The sequence below is a fragment of the Centroberyx affinis genome, unplaced genomic scaffold (assembly GCF_046629955.1).
Source record: "Centroberyx affinis isolate AG114_WGS23_722 - 3 ecotype Tasmania unplaced genomic scaffold, CSIRO-AGI_Caff_v1 ptg003911l_1, whole genome shotgun sequence".
Taxonomy (NCBI): domain Eukaryota; kingdom Metazoa; phylum Chordata; class Actinopteri; order Beryciformes; family Berycidae; genus Centroberyx; species Centroberyx affinis.
In genome coordinates this window covers 57,501-75,373 of record NW_027281745.1, presented here as the reverse complement: position 1 = coordinate 75,373, position 17,873 = coordinate 57,501, and the positions used below count along the sequence as shown (strand labels likewise).

The 17,873-nt window shown below is 39.7% G+C and overlaps 1 protein-coding gene across 1 annotated transcript in view; it reads left to right on the top strand.

The window, feature by feature from the left end:
- Positions 1-17,873, top strand: part of musk (muscle, skeletal, receptor tyrosine kinase) — a 59,576-nt gene that overhangs the window by 9,791 nt on the left and 31,912 nt on the right. The window contains exons 2-7 of the mRNA XM_071541611.1: positions 1,632-1,758; positions 2,218-2,369; positions 3,200-3,327; positions 3,673-3,814; positions 4,871-4,995; positions 17,260-17,419. Of these exons, the coding sequence (XP_071397712.1) occupies positions 1,632-1,758; positions 2,218-2,369; positions 3,200-3,327; positions 3,673-3,814; positions 4,871-4,995; positions 17,260-17,419 (834 nt within the window). The remainder of the gene's footprint in view (positions 1-1,631; positions 1,759-2,217; positions 2,370-3,199; positions 3,328-3,672; positions 3,815-4,870; positions 4,996-17,259; positions 17,420-17,873) is intronic.

Below are 17,873 nucleotides of genomic sequence, written 5' to 3'. Positions count from 1 at the left end.
CGCAGTCAAGACATTAACTCTTTGCCACTTGCTGTCAAATGATTGTCTTGGGGTCTTAAGCATAGACGGTAAAAAGGATGGCTGTAGTGAGTGTGATGTCACCCACTGGCTTCTGAAGGGCCGTTTTGGAAGCCTGGAGTTTGTGTATGTGGTCACCGCCATGCTGCAGAGCCGCTATTGGCCCGTAATCGGTGACCTGTCGATCACTGGACAGGCGACCTGTCAATCACTAGGAAAACAACCCATTCTATAACCGTTATATCCTGTTAAGGACACAATTATTTAGAAAATCGCTATAAGGAGACACATAAAAAGCAGTGAAATTAGCTACTGAGACCATAACCTCTTGTGGAAAAAATGTATTGACTTTATATTTTTAGCTGAAGTTGGGTTGTGGTCCCATTGACTTGCATGGAGTTGGGCCACACACACACACAGGCATAATACGAGTGAGAGAGAGAGAGAGAGAGAGAGAGAGAGAGAGAGAGAGAGAGAGAGAGAGAGAAAGAGAGAGAGAGAATTGCTTTCCTGTTGTTAACTATGGTATTACTTACATCCCAAAATAGCGCACTGTAGCTAAGTTTGAGAATTGGAGCACTGCTGGAGTTACCATTCCCAAAAAAATAATACAATACTTTAGGCATTTAACAAATCATCTGCAAACTATTCTTTAGCTGTCATTAGGAAGCGCTGTACACAGACGACACTTCCAGTAAACATGCCTACGAGTCCAAAAGAGACGAGTGACACATTCTGCACATAGCAGCAAACAGTTCTGTCACGTCCACAGAGACAGATAAACAGAGACAAATGACTTTCTGTTATAGTTTATGTCCCTGTTTATTTGGATTGGACTTCTTAGATGTTAATAGCTTAGGTCATTCCAGTTGAAGCTGATGTTTTTCTGGCCTGCAGTTCATTTGATGGTCAAACTTTGATGTGCTGGCCGAAGAGAGCAGCTCCCTTAATACGGTTTCATTATTATTATTATTTCATTTTTATTTCTTATTCCTTCATGATCTCTGCAAAGGGTGCTGAACTTGTGAACGAACCTCTGAATAGATGGAGTAAATTTCCTCCTCCTCCTTCTTTTTTTTGTCCTCCTCCTTCTCTTTCTCCTCCTCCTCCTGTTTCTTCTTCTTCTTGTCCTCCTCCTCCTTCTTCTTCTTGTCCTTCTTCTTCTCCTCTTTCTCCTCCTCCTCCCCCTCCTCTTTCTTCTTCTTCTTATCATCCTCCATCTTCTTTTTTGGAGGTTCGATCGATTATGATGATTATATGACGATGATGGTAGAGATTATAATGTTAATGATGCTATTGATGGTAGTTATGGCGATAATGATAATAATGAAGACAATGACAAGTACAAAGACAACAATAGTGTGAAACATTGTTTTCCTAAATGCTACATCTCCATTTTGGAAAAACATCATTATATTATTTTGTAACTAATTGTCTAACCCTAACGACAACACTGTAATTACCTGCAATCCTTTAAAAAAACATACCATAATCTGTTTCATTTGTGTGCTAGCAATCATTTTGTAAGAGAAGGTGTCACTTATTCCAAATGGTGGATTTCTCATTTGTTCATGAAACTCTTCCTGTTCTCTTCTCCTGTATTCCTCCTCCAGCCCCACGCATCATCACCTTATTAGAGACAGTCGATGTCCTGCTGGATCACAATGCCACCTTCATCTGTGAGGTGGAGTCCCGCCCCCCTGCTGACATCACCTGGACCAGGAACAACTACCCAATCATGTAAGAGTACACCTGCAACCTCTTTCATGTCACTGTACTCACCATCTCATCTCTTTTAAGTCTAATCATCATGTTTACTTGAACGAATACACCAAAGTTTTAGCAAAAAAATGATTATTGTTGTTTTTTGTCATTTTTTTCATCCTTTTATATTTTCATCCTACATTCCTCCATCTTTGTTGCTAAGCACTCACTGCTGTGGTGTTTCTGCACTGCACTTCCCAGAGATCACCTGTCAATCAAACAGTGTGGGCGGAGCTTGGATTTTCTGCTTACATCTAACACATATTTTGGTCATTGCATAATTCCATTTGTGTTATTTCATAGTTCTGATGTCTTTCCTACTATTCTAAAATGTGGAAAATAGTAAAAATAAAGAACAATGTGGTGTGTCCAAACTTTTTTTTTTTTGTCAGTTCTTCTCACCTTCTGCCCCTCCCCTTTCTTTCCTCCCACCAGGTACTACGACCCGCGGTACCTCACCAGAGAGCAGGGTCAGATGCTGATCATCCCTCATGTTAGAGAGACGGACAACGGAGAGTACTGCTGCCTCGCCAACAACGGCATCGGAGAGCCGGCCAAGAGCTGCGGGGCGCTGCAGCTCAAGATGAGTACGTCTGAGTCCTCCCTCTAGTCCAGTCTGGGTCTCCAGTTCAGGTTTTTGGAGGAAACTAAACTGCCAGTCAAAAGTTTAGACACACACACTATTTTCCACATTTTAGAATAATAGTAAAGACTTCAAAACCATGAAATAACACAAATTGAATTATACAGTGACCAAAAAAGTGTTAAACAAATCATCTTATATTTTAGATTCTTTAAAGTAGCCGCCCTTTGCCTTGATGGAAAGGCAAAGGCTTTGGAAAGAAATTCATACATAGAATCAACTTCACTGTTTATATTTGTCTAAGAAACTATTTTCAGGCATTTAAGCAGAAGCCTTTAGATCAAAATGGCTTTAAGAGAATGAAAAACATAGAACATTTAATCAGGTGTGTCCAAACTTTTGAATGACAGCCACAGCCAATGAGCTGTGTATATGGTAAAGCACCATATTGGAAGGAAATGCATGTTACATCATGGGAATACTATGAATAGTATTTTACCAGGGGTTTAGAGAACAAATGGCTTTCAAGGGACACATCCATAGTTTAAGAAAATGTGCCAAATGTTGCAGGTTTTGATAGCTTTAGGGTTAGAGAGTAAGCTCATCAAGCTGTATACATAGATAAGTAGCACTAAAACCACAAAAACTGGCTTTTGAGAGGTCATCTCCCATTTGTGAATAAAAAACATATTTCACTGTGAGATAAACATTTAATTATCTCTTAAAAACAGACACACACTGCTAGAAAAGCTAAAATACTGTGCTGTGTTTTGTTCATCATTTCTCTCTCTCTCTCTCTCTCTCTCTCTCTCTCTCTCTCTCTCTCTCCATCAGAGCCTCAGATTAAACGCCATCCCACCAATGTGACCCTCCTGATTGAATCCAAAGCGGTGTTACCCTGTGTTACCCTCGGCAACCCCAAACCGGATGTCACCTGGCTCAAAGATGATGAACTTATCAAGGTGTCCCATTTTTATTTCAACAAATATGACTATATATTGTTCCAAAATGAGATATCTACCATTTAAAAAAAATGACATATTATGTTGACATAAATCTCATACTGACTACTGGCATGGACGTTAAGCACGTTATGGGTTTGTATTGAAGTCAGGAGTCCATCTATCAAAAACTGAAAGAAAATGATGCTCATTATTTTTGAAATCAACATCAAACTTTCCCTGACTGAGTTGAAATCATTGCACTGGATCTTTAAGATGTTTGCTTATAAAATAGTTTATAAATATAAAAAAGTTTATTTTATCTCTAAAAATTGAGTGATTCTAACTAAGCGTCTTGTCTCTCAGGTCAGCGACCGCGTCAGCATTCTCGACTACGGTGCGTTGAAGATCCACAACATCCAGAAGGAGGATGCAGGACAGTATCGCTGTGTGGCCAGAAACAGCTTCGGCTTCGCCTTTTCAAAGCCGGTCACCATCGAGGTGCAGGGTGTGTATTTTACCTGCTTTCCCTACCTACCTCTTAACTATGTTCAATAATGTTACTGTTGTGCCATGTTAAAGTTTTTATGTGTGAATACATGGTTGTAGGTACAGTATGTCTTCAAAGAAACAATCCTGTTGGGACAATGCAGATAAATATATAAATAAATCATGATGGAGCTTACAGATGTGGCATAAGTTCTTTTTATTCCATATTTGCTGGAGGAGCTGTTTGCTTCTGTTGTACAACAATCAAGAAAGAAGTGTCTGTAGTACCAATGCAACCTAAATGCAGGATAAATGCCTTGAGCAGACTGCTACTGTCTAGTACTACTGTAGGATAGATACAGGATAAATGCATCAAGGGTGTTTTTAGAAAGGCTAGCAGTCTAAGTTCACTGGTTTCTATTTTTTAACCCTTAAACCCTGATTTTCCCCTTGAAATAAAAAAAGAGCAACATTTTTTCTATACTGCATGGAAATATCACATATTCTGTGTCTGCTCATTCCAATGCTTCATTGAAGCTAAAGGACGCAAATTGAGTGAAATATTCAAACCCAAGGCGCCATTTTTTATGGCTGCACCATTACATTAAATGGAAAAAATCTAAATGTCTTGTGCATCATTTTATACACATTTCCCTGTAATTGACATATTTGATATCTTTGGAAATCTTGGGATCTTGACTAGAATTTAAAGTAAAGTTCTGTGGGTTTGAACATAGCTTGACCACACAATATGTGTTTGTAATGATGGACCGGCAGGGTGGAAGAGACTTTTATAGTAAGTTTCCACATAACACACAGTGTAATGAGGAATGTGTTTCTTTGCATATGCATCACAAACACACACACACACACACACACACACACACACACACACACACACACATGTACCAGAGGTTTCAGAGTGCAGAGGCAGTCAAGTAGAAGAATTTCAGTGTCTTCATATCAAATTTTGTTTGTTTGGTGGCATTGATGGAGGGATGAAGCAGGATTTTTGGATGTACATTTATGTGTGTGTGTGTGTGTGTGTGTGTGTGCTCCTGGTGTGTGTTTCCAGCTCCGGCGCGAATCCTGCGGGTTCCTAAGGAGAAGAGGGTAGCGTACGGCAGCCAGGTTTCCCTCGAGTGCAACGCCACAGGAAACCCCATCCCCACCATCACCTGGCTGGAAAATGGAAATACTGTGAGTAGTCAGGTTCAGTGTGTGTGTGTGTGTGTGTGTGTGCGTGTTATAGGATTCAACCGAAATGGGTTTTTTGAAGGCCGATACTGATATTTTTGTGTTTGTATTAAAGCTGCTGATAGCCGAAATTTTGCATCTTTCAATTTGACAATTTTTATGAAAATGCACCGTGCGTACATAAACTTTTATGAATGAGCTGAGCTAAAAAAATGAGCTGAGCTAAAAAAAATACCAAAATAAACTTTGGTAATGGTAATACAAATGAATAAATGTTCAGCAATTTTTGGATGAAATTAAGCAAGGTGATGTACGTGCGTGTGGGCATCTATCCATCCATCCATCCATCCATCCATCCCTCTCTCTCTCTCTCTCTCTCTCTCTCTCTCTCTCTCTCTCTCTGCCTCATGCCGGTGACCTCAGCAGGAATATTCGAGTCTCGCTCACGAGTCGAGTTCAGCTCAAATGTCAGTCAGCACAGCCAGCATCAGAGGCATTTCAACACATAGCTGACATCAGACGCATTGTGGCACATTGTCAGCTGCAGAGCCTTACATAACGACTGAGTTGTGACAATGAAGAGACTAGATGAACAGAGAAGGCAACCTGCATTAAATACTGCATTTAGTACGGAAATGAAACTTAATTTATATAATCCTCATACCTCATGGAGATTGAGATGAAATGAGATGAGATTAAAAATTATCTGATATATGCAGACAACTGCAAATTATTGTGTGAGATTTTACTCCATTCATCATTTACTATACGTTGTCTTTAAGATTTTGGTTGTTTTAGTGCACTTTGTGAAGGTAATTTCTCTTCTTCTAGTTATTATTAGAGTAATCTTTCATATGTTATTGATCCCCAATGGTGGAACCTCTCCAGAGGGAGGTCAGAGGTCACAGTCGGCTGAGCGGCTGCTCTCCAACATGGCAGGTTGAACCTCGGTCTGACTCTACTCACTCCACCACCCTGCTTCCCCACTTAGACGCAAAATTAGATTCAACAAGGCATTTAAAAGTCGGTGTACATACACATTTCACTTTTTTTTTTATTATTTTAAATTTTTTTTAAATTATTTTCTGCTTTGAGTTTCAATAACACACCGTCTGGCGGCCATATTGGAGGTCCTCAGCTCTAGGACACAACTGTTGTGAACGTCTTGCACTACACCTACAACTTGACAATCTCATTCAATAGAACCTACAACTTGACAATCTCATTCAATAGACATGGTCAATTTCTCTGCTGTTTTTGACTGGGAACTGATCATTGCACCACCGATCCATCTGATTGATTTTGTGTTTAGATAATGTCGGCTTAGTAATGGGTTGTAGTTGCATGTTAATATTAACATTGGTTGCTTCACTAAATTGATCTCATACAAATACGTGAAATCAACTTGTTAACACCAAATTACGTATTGGTGGTTGTGTCAAAAAAGTGTTAAAATTCCATGTTCCCAACACAAAACGGTTACATGAAGGAGACACAACTATAAACAATTCAATATGATTCCACTGAAAGACAATAAACGATAATATTGAATTATCGCCCAGCACTAATTTGTATCCACAGCACATTAATCTGCTTTTCAGAGTCTGCGCTCATTTCACGACTTTTTAATGAGACCCCGCTGGCTAAGTTAGCCTGCCAGCTACTCAGCTTGCTAACAAAGCCAAAGAACAGCTGCCTGTTGGGTTCATCTGAACTCTTCTCGAGCTCAGGCTGTTCTGGAGTACAGAGAAGTCAAGACAGTTTACTGTGTCGCCTAAATTTAGAAACAAACCTTATCAGATGATTCATTGGCTTAGGATATAACATTACTGAATTGACCTACACCCACACCACAACAATCTCTTTCAGGAAGCTCTCTTTTTGTAGTCTGGTAGTTGTGTATTTAGTCATTATTTACGGACAATTCTCCAATACACATGGCTGCTGGGAGATTTGTTACACAACTGCAAAACCCCTATACAGTCCTGTGTCCCAATCGGTTCATTCTACAGAAGCTTTATTCCTAAAGAGTGTCAGATAAATGAGATTATTTTCTTTTGAGACACCAGCAATGTTTTTTTTTGGGGGGGGACCAAATCTATTTGAAGTTATTTTCATATTTCATATTTCAAAATGAACAATATCTTCCCCATCCCCCACCCTGCGACCATAGAAGTCCCTTACATACTTTCATATTTCGAAGCGGACATCACATGAGGATAGGTAACATAAATAAGTGAATAAATTCACAAATAAACAAATTGTATGACTGATACTTACCAACCATGTCAGTTTCATCTGTACTTGGAAAAAAAACAAAAACAAAAACAAAACACCAGTAATGTTTGCGACTCTGTGCCTGTATGGCTCTGGTACCACAGCCTCTTTCTGATGTCCATGTGTCTCGGTCAACAAAACGATTAGCACCATTCCTCCCAAGCTAATGACTGAACACATACATGGGCATGGGCAAGCACAGGAATGCACACACACACTAGGAACACACACACACACATAGAAATACACACATACAAGTAAGCACACTCTGTCTCTCTCTCTCACAAACACACACGCATACAGACACACACACACACCAGCTAATGTCCTGGATGCTGAGCTGTGGGATCAGTGATATAAACAGAGAGGGAATTCTCATTATGAAGGCAGACGATAGCGCAGATAGCTGTCTATTTAGCTAATAATACACCGGGTTATCAGCTTTAATTGGGTCTTTATAAAGGGGCCGATGTGATGATGTTGTCAAAGGAAAACCTCGTATCACCAAGTTTGATGTCAAGTATGCCGCTATGTAACCCTGTGGGTCTGAACCTTTTCTCCTGTGTCTTCCCTGTCTCTTCCCTGTCTCTAATACCAGTACCCTTAAAGTGATACCGATACCAATAGAGTACTTCATTCAATACCTTTTTTTTTAACGTTTTGGTGGCATCTCGGCACGCTGAACTGCCAACTCCGTCACACACACCGCATTAAATCGAAGAACGCTTGCGGTGATTGGCTGCGAGCAAAACCATACAAATAGGCATTTTTTTCTAGATCTGTGTACAAAAAGTATCGAATGCAGGTATCATTTGTCTGGAGAAGTTTCGATACTACTTGGTACTGGGTTATTTCGGTTGATACCTTAAAAGTATCGAGTACCGATACCCAGCCCTAAATGTCTCCCTCTCAGCCTTTTTACTGTCTCAAATAAAGAGTAAAAAACTAAAAGGGATTTAAGCTGGGAGGTGCGGAAGAGGATATATGTATTTGAGTTCTGACAATTAGAATTCTGAGATTAAAGTCGGAATTCTGAGATTAAAGTCAGAATTTTGAGAAAAAAGTCGGAATTCTGAGATTAAAGTCGGAATTCTGAGATTAAAGTCAGACTTCTGAGATTCTGAGAATAAAGTCAGAATTCTGAGAATAAAAGTCAGAACTCGGAATTCTGACTTTTTTCTTTATTAAACTCAGAACTCAAAAAAAATGTCATGTGACCCTAATCCTCTTCCATAGCGGGATCACAAATAAATTCAGTAATCTTATGTTTTTTTTTTTTATTTTCCATTACGAAAAGTTGACTTTTCCCTCCTTGATGTTTTCCTCCAATGGCAACGAAGAATAATAATCTCATACAGTATCATTTTTGAGTGATGTCGCAAGGGTTGCTGTAATATATTTCAATAGAGGATAATTACACAAGACTTCCAGGAGTATATTAAATAAAATGTAACTGTTACAGATTGAGAGAATGCTGATGGAGTTTGATAAAATAGATCCAGAAAAATAATTACAGGAGACATGGAGGGAGTTACTAATGAATATGTTAAACAAGTGACATTATAACTGAAATAGATTTAGAGAGAGAGCCAAGTCAGCAGGTTGTAATATATGAGTAAAGTCATCATGATTAACACTTTAGTCTAAGGGAATTAGTCAGATATAGAAATGGATGTTTAAAATGTGCATGGAACAGCAAATGCATATGACTGATGTAAATTCAGAAAGCGTTAAGTAAATCATTTTCTATAAGAGTCTAGTCAACATGATTCACATTCTGAAAGTCAGTGATGGGCTGATGTGAGTGACTTGGTGGTCAGCTGGCCTGCAGCTGACAAAGCAAAAAATACTAGTAACAAATGAGTTCAGAGAATCACAAATCTACAGAGCAGCTGTGAAGAATGTACAGTATATAAAGTATATATATACTGTATATATATTTACATTAGGGTTAAACCAATATATAGGGGCTGATATTTTAATAAATATTCAATATCAGCCAATACTGCCGATATGATGGAGGTTCCTCCCTGACCGCGGATACAGAAAAACATTTGTAAAACCTGCAATGAAACTGTATTTTCTTGGAACATTTTATATATTCATTTAATTGTTTAATAATGTTTTTGTAAATTAATTCTTCATTTAAAGGCAGTAATGTCCCCCAGAGTTTATCTTCCAGTGAACAGGTGTGGTTTCTCTCTGCCTTAAAGAGCTGCTGACACTAAAATAATTGCATCAGTCTGGTTTCAGTGGAGAGTTTTAGTGTCACATGATGCTCTGAATGCTGCTTCAGAGGCTTTTACACCCTGATGAGAAGGAAATTCTGGGGGAAACACTGAAGACTTGATTTGTTTTGGCATGAAAATGAAAAAATGTAAAGATATTGAATAACAGCACAGAATCATGCTATCGGCAGCTTCAATACAACAAGACTAGGTCAAAACCTAGTATATGGCTGGACCGTGTATGGATGTGCCGCGTGCCACGGCCGACCAATGGTGTAACTAACTCCGCTGTAGACTGCTAATACAGAATAATAGTCCATACATCCATACTGATCTCAGTTCCAGCGCGTCCCGTCTCTCTCTCCGCCGCTGTCCTCTCCACCGCGCCCACGGCCCGCATTGATCCTGCCGATCCAAGTGCCAGGCGCTCTGTTACCCGTCGGTGCCGAAAACGCTGTTTGCCGGACACCCGGTGACGTATCGTCATCGGGACCCCGGCCGAAATCTCGGCTGGATAACCGGGAACAAACCGGCGCCCAGCTAGTGGCACTGGCCGGAACCGTGGCCCCGGGAAACTTCGGGAAGGTCGGCAATAAGCCCTTGGCGTGATGAAACCTCCATGCTTGTTTGTGTCTCTCTCTCCCCCGACAGAACAGAGGATTTCAGGTGGACTGAGCTCGCGCATATGCATCGACATAAACAGTGATATGATATAATTGTATAGATTCTACTTTAGCTTCAGCTTACATGCATGATATTGGTCAGCCTGCTTACTGTGTGGGAGAAACGGGCTCCTGATCTCAGCGGAGAAACTAGACGGCGGAGAAAACAAAACTTACATTTCTGGCTCTGTGATCCTATGATGTGCCACGTGCCACGGCCGACCAATGGTGTAACTTGATCACTCAGTCAGTCAGTGAGTGACAGACATTTGCGTTTGTAGGGCTGGCCCCGCTGTTGCGGTCCAGCCAAAAATATTGGTATCGACCTTCAAAAACCCTGGGTTAAACCCTAATATAGATATTACATATTTAAATACACACACACACACACACACACACACGTATATATATAATATATATAAAACATACAAAACATTTTTTGTGATTCAGGATATCTAAAATCCAGAGGATCCAGGCTAGAAGAGATTTATCAACCACATACTTAAGTTACCTGCCATTAAAAGATTTTTATGGTATCAAACATTTTGTAAGGATAGATGCCACTTTTTTCAAATGGTGGAAATCACAATTTGGAACAAAATATTCCCACAGCCAAGCTAATCCTCGTTGGTGTTATCGATCCCACCAGATTTAAGAAAATAACCAGAATTTTTGAGTGTTTCCATTATAATTCCCACTTGATCTAAAGAAACGATAATGAGTAACATAATTTGAGTTAGGAACCTCTGTCAGTCTGCAGTCAAAGGGCCGACTATTTAAACTGTGCTGGTGCTCCCCCAGTCTGACTCCATGTAGTCTACTGGTGTGAATTTAGCTGCTGTGTTGCTGCCTGCTATTAAAATTCTGCTGCTTTCAGTCTCCCTCCACCACCCCACCTACCACCTGCTTACAGATAATGTAGGGAGGATTTACATACTCTGAAAAACAAAAATAACACTGCGCTCAACACTTAACTTAGCGTGGATCACTAAATGCAACACCAAACATAGAAAAAAAACTTGACTTTGACTTGCCTATAAGCAATAACAATTCTCACTTATGCGATTCCAGTCATCTTCTAGTGTGGGAAGCTTCTTTTCTATGTTTTGGATTTACATACTTCCTGATTGGTAGCTTGTGCTCATTGTGTACAGAAACAGAGCACATTAAAGCAGATCTATTCACCTCCAAAGCTAAAAGTTTTATTGCCATTCTATCTTATCACAATAAATTGTTTCGCTAGATGCCAGGAGAAGCAGAACAACAGGCTGACAGCACATTGCTAGAACTTGGAAGCATTCATGTGTTTAAATCCAAAATCATCTTTATTCATGAATTTAAAGTAACAATCTGCAACTTTCTCATATAAATACATTTCCGTTTTACTACTCTCTACGGCTGATTGATACCATACATTAGTGATTCAACCTATATCCAGATTTTCTATTGTCTGTTCTAAACAGCCGGTGTCTGGTAGCTCTTTCCTGGGAAAAATCCTCTGCTGCACAGGATGCATTTTTATGTTTCCAGTTTGTTTAGAATAAGTAGAAGAAGAGCTGTGATGTGTCACAATTTGCACAAGTGGAGTTGATTGTATTAATGTGAATATAACTGATCATTTGGATTTTTGTCACCTTGGACTGCTGACATTAGTGGACTCCCTGCAGCCATGTCTGCTTGTAATCACCACTAGGAGGCTGACATGACAGTAGTCAGTCCTCAAGAGTCTACACAGTGTGAAGGCACTGTTAAGCTTAAGCTGCAGGGTGTGTGTGTGTGTGTGTGTGTGTGTGTGTGTGTGTGTGTGTGTGTGTGTGCAAGATGAGTGTAAGATGAGTGGCTGAGTGTCAATAGTGAAGTGTGAAGAGAGAGCGCCTCAGCTATACCCTTCATCTCAGCTGGCTACCGTTACTTTGCAGTGACCTGGTGTGTGTGTGTGTGAGTGTGTGTGTGTTGGAAGTGGCTTGTAACCATGTGCTTCTGGTTGGATTGCCCCGTTTTTAAGCTTAATGTAATGAGTTTGCCAAAGTTTCAGCATAGGTCCAGAGCTTCCTATTAAATATTTATATTTTAACACAATCCAGAATTGTGATATTTTGGTTTTTAAGACCCTTGCCTCTGTAAACACATGCAATACTCAAAGACTAAGCTGTTGCATTTGCTGAGAGATATTATTCATGACTCAATATCACTGCAAGTAGCCTTGTCTCAAAGTGCGAGTGACATACAGTACTTCCCAAAGAACTAAAAAAGGATATTTGGAAAGTTCTCCACTTGCCCAGACTGTATCCTTGAGATGGACGAATTACACAAAAATCTGAAACAGACCAAAAAAGAACAATGCTGTAAGCTAATTCGATTTTGTCTGATGTGGAAGCTAATTTTAGTTCCTCAGTGTAATTCTTCCTAGTAAAAGCAGAACGAGGCCCGGACACAGTGATGCAGTCTCAGGTTTGTTTACACACTCTGTCAGGCACTTGCACCTTTTTTTCTTTTTAAAAGGTCACAGTTGTTGCTTGGGGTTTGTGAAGCGGTTTAAACCCCCGACCTCTGTCAACCCCATGTGCTTTTAACCTGCAAGAAACCTCTACTGTATCGACTCTACACTCTCTCATTCTCAGCTTCTCTCTGCCCCAATAAAGTAAAAACAAAAGGTTTTCATTATGTTGTTTTAAACAGTAAAGCATGCATGTTTTCTCAAACTAGACCCACAGATGTGTTGAAAATTACATTTTTAAAAGTCTGTGTTGTGGTGACTGATGTGGGGTGAGTTAATTGTCTGATGATAGAAAATATGACTGAGGCGAGACAGTGTGGTGCAGTTTTAAAGATGAAACTCATATTCATACATGTTATTGAAGATTTTAACTAGTAGATGAAACACATGTTCCCTTTGGAGAGCACTTATAGCTCAAAATATGAGTCTATTTTACTCCCATGTTTACAAATATTCAAATGAACACAAGCCTTCGACAGTCTCACATGTAGCTCTATTTCCAACATATGTGTAATGAGTGTATGTAATGGCGATTTAGAATGACTTAATTTTTATTACATGTGCTGTGCATGAACTCAGGTTATGATGCTCCAACCGCAAAGGAACTGTTTGGAAAATCGCTACTAAAACAGCTTCCAGTTAATTTTGTCATAGATAGTTTAAAGGAGATAGAGGTGATTCAGATCGAGGTTAAGAATTGAAATAATATAAACAGTTAATTTAATTTTTAATATCAGTTCCTTTTATTAAAGAAAAATGTGCCAATGGTGTGATGTAATTCCATGTTTTCTTTTCTGTTTTCTGTAGTTCGCTTACATAGATCTTACATAATCTTAAAACAATTAGTGTGATCTACCTTTAAGATAGTGTCACTTCTATTAAAAAAACAAACTCTTGAAACGAATAAAGCTGTATTTGAAATTAAGTCTCCCCATCACAATTTTTTACCTACTTTATTTTGCAGTTTAACAATAGACGTCCAGACATATGTCAAAATAAAAAAAAGGACAAGTAAACAAATAGACAATACAAAAAAGGGAAAAACAAAAGTGTGAGGCTGACAGACAAATTATGGGTTGTGATTGTGCGTAGATAGATATTGGTGTGCATAACACATGCAAATGCCTAGACATACCAGTACATATAGATAAAAAAAATATCATTGTGCCTTTTATATACATGGTCAGTGTAATACTAACTGCAGGGTTAGTACTAAAGTATTCCATACTTAAGTGAAAAAAGTGCTCAGTGCACAATGTGAGGATAAAAGCGAAGCAACTTCCATCAGTGCTGCTACAGGCTCCTGGTTTGGAAGCATATAAATGGACAAGGCCATGGCACAGGTGCAGTCAATCAGTCAGCTGACTCTGTTAATTGTATAGGTAGATTCCACAAAATAACAAAAAAGAAAACAAACAATACAGCAGAGGTAGAGGACACTATATTTGTAAATAAGTAAACATGGTAAATTAAGCCTATGTTAACAGCAATACATGATATTAAAGTAATACCAGTTAATGCCCAGTCTAAGGGTTAGGGTTAGGCACTCATGGTTTTTTGTATGACTTTTGTGTGTTGACTGTTTCTATGATTTTTCGTACCTATACACACCAAATATAAGACATTTTTTGGCTTTTGCTGGTGCAGTACTTCTCCTCCCTTTTATATACATCCCATCCCAAATATATATGACATGGTATAGTGTAATATATAATCATAAAATTCATTCTTTAAGATGGATTTATTTGTATTATCTTTTTTAATGTACTTGGTGCATGAAAAGTGTTTTTAAGATTAAATGGCTCGACCAGCCTAATATAGTTTAACTGGACGCTTTCTAACAAGGCAGCAGACATTTTTATGCGTGCCACCGAGCACAGACATGCTGCTGCTCTGTAAATGTCTGGGTATTTAATAGACTTGGGTGCTACAATGTGATTACAGGCCCGTAATGGTTGTAAATACTCACACCGCTAGACCATCTGTTTGTTAGTGTGTGTGTGTGTCTGTGTGTGTGTGTGTGTGTGTGTGTGCTTTAACTAAAAGTGCAGGAGACAGGGATAAAGGACAAGCAATACAGACATAAATAATGTTAGAGGAGAGAAAGAGAGAGAGAGAGCGAGAAAGAGAGTGTAAATACTGTATGCTTAGTGTTGGGAGGGGTGTGTGTGTGTGTGTGTGTGTGTGTGTGTGTGTGTGTGCTGATTAAAATGACTGTGGGAGCTGGTTTTCTGGCAGCTAGTTGAGGTCATTAATTTCACTGGAGCCGGATGAAGCTCATTCTAAAAACAGGCGGTGTCAGACACACCTTCAAATATAGACACATCAGCACCCCGGCTGATTCTCACACACACACACACACACACACACACACACACTCTCACAGATATATGTGTGTATGTTATGAGTGTGAATACAGAAATATCCACTGTATATCGGCGGGAACATCAAGGAATTTTTATTTTTTACACATTCACACAAACATCAAAGACTCTCTCTCTCTCTCTCACACAGACGCACGTACACACACACAAGCACACACACACACACACGCATCTTTATCCACTCCGCAGCCGTGTGAAAATCAAGGAATCTTTAAATCATTTAAATGATGACAGGTAGCTTTATTGATGCCACACACACACAAATGCGCACAATTTGATCCATTCAGCACCTGTGAGAACATCAAGTCAGCACAGACTGACAGTTTACACACAATTACACATGATGACAGACACTTTATTTTACTTGGAGGTCATGATGAAAGTTTGGGACGGGAGATCCTCATGTTCTACTGTTCTCCTCGCTCCACTGTGGTGCAAGTGTTTTCACACCGCTCTTCAAGTCTGTTTTCCCCCTCCGGTGGAAAAGTGAATAATGCCCAGTCTGCAACCAGCCAGACAGATTGATTTTATCAAGTGTGAACAGCAAAAAAACACATGGAAACAGATTTTTGCAAATCAGATTTAAGCCACATTTGTACGTGGATTGAAATGTGATTCAAATCGTATTTCTACAGATGAGTCTCAGTCTGACGCTCTGGACACTCAAAGCGGTTTTCAAACTGTGCTTCACACTCGCAGTGTAACACATCCAGAGTGCCAGAAACCAAAATGGAGAAGAAAAACGAAAGGTTGCTGCAATCTCCTCCATCGCTGACAGGGCAGGAATTACACCACGGCCAAACGGCCCGTGCCGTGGATGCCCCGGAGTGTGCCTGTAATGCCCCTTCTAAAATTAACTATCCACACGGCCAGTTTGGCATGCCCTGCTCTGAACTGGCTGTTGTGCCCTTAAAAGAAAGTTGCGGATTTCCTCATTTAAAACTACATGCGACGCAGCAAATAAACAAACTCACCTTTCCCAGTGTCTCCGTCATCACGCTGGACAGCAACAGTAGCGTGAGATTTCTCCCACTCCCGCAAATATACAGTACTGTGCAAAAGTCTTAGGCATATATCAAAGAAATCCATGAAGCGGAGATGCTTTCAAAACTAATGAAATTAAAAGTTTCTGAATATCAAAAATTTACAGTAAACAGCAGTCTACTTACACACTAATGCAGAAAACAAATAAACATCTAAGACTTCTAAGAAATTTATATAAAAAATCTAGGGTGCCTAAGACTTTTGCACAGTACTGTATGTGTAACGTTAACGTAAACATTAACAGCTAATTATTAATTAAACTGAGAGGGAGAGAGAGAAGCTATCGCTAACTGCTAAGCTAAGTAACTAGCAGATCTGAAAAGCATGTAAACAACTGTGGGATTAGCGAGAAAGTCGCTAAAAGAAGGAGAGAGCTATGAGTGCTTGAGCAGAACTAGTGTCAGTTTAAATGTACAGCGGGTAATTAGCCGCTGTAATGAAGAATATAGCAAAATTAACTGGGTTGAGATCAGCAAAAACGCTATCTATAGCAGTAGCCTGCATATGAGGCGTTTAGGGAACATCGGTAAATTGTAGTGTCTACCGATATTCTGCATGTGAGGTGTTTAGGGGACATCTGTAATTTGTAGCTACAGAAAATAACCTGGGTTACACTTATGGTATCGTGTGTTACTGGACATGTAACTAACTCTGCAGTCTGAGCCATCTTACATATGTGCTGTATCACACTGCAGCACTTAATTTTTCTATTAGGATATTTATTTTGTTGAGGAAAAAGGACTGAAAAAAGGATTTTAATAACCATTGGTTTTGGCCTTGGTGCCCTACATTTTGGTCGTGATGCCCCAATAGCTGGCTTCACTCTGCTGTGCTGGAGCCAGGGAAATATAACAGACATTTTATTTTACTTTTACCACACATTCTTCTCTGGATAGGTAGAATCTTGAACTAGTGAAGTATTTTGTCAATGCAAGGTGGTTTAGCTTTTATAACATGCAAGATAATAATAGTTTGCTTCGCTTGCAGCAAGCACACTAACTAGAGGCCAGGCGAGGATGACTTCAAAACAATCTCCATCTTATGTTAAAAAAAATCTCCATCTCATGCAGCAATATGGTCACATATTTAGTCTTTTTGTGTCATTTCTCTTTGCATATGATTCAATGTCTCTGCTGTCTTTCTCTCTTTCCTCCACGTGTTTTTTTTTCCTCCAGATCTCCGGTGCGTCGGTGGAAGAGACGTTGGTGGGAGAGGTGATCCTGTCCGTCCTGAAAGTGACCGTGAGCAAGCCGGCGCTCTACACCTGCCTGGCCTCCAACAGGCACAGCGCCGGGGCCAACACCGTCAAGGCCACCGCTAGAGTCACTGTGGCAGGTAGGGAGGAGGGTTCCAGTTTCACTACAAACTGAGATATCCAACATTTGAGACACCAGCTCAGTAAATGGTGGTCGTTAAAGGATAGAAGACTTGATGAAATCATAACACTTTTATAGAACGGATCTTCTAGATTTTCGATAATGAATGATGAACTTTGAAAACATAGCATTTTAGAAAAGAGCTGTTCAACTCGGTCTCACAGCAGTTCGTGAAATAGTCACAAAATTTAATCTATTGATTCGTGTACATGGACACGATTTTGCCATTTTTTTCGTGACACTCAGCACAACTTTCAAACTAATGTATTTCAATTGGAAGTATCTTTCGTGCCTGCAACACGTTTTTTTTTCTGTCAGTCGGGACTCAGGAAGTAGTGTGACATTGAAATAAAACGGTGGCCAGTGCAGGCATTATGGTCGGGGTGGTGGATGGGTGTATATGTTTGCCTTTG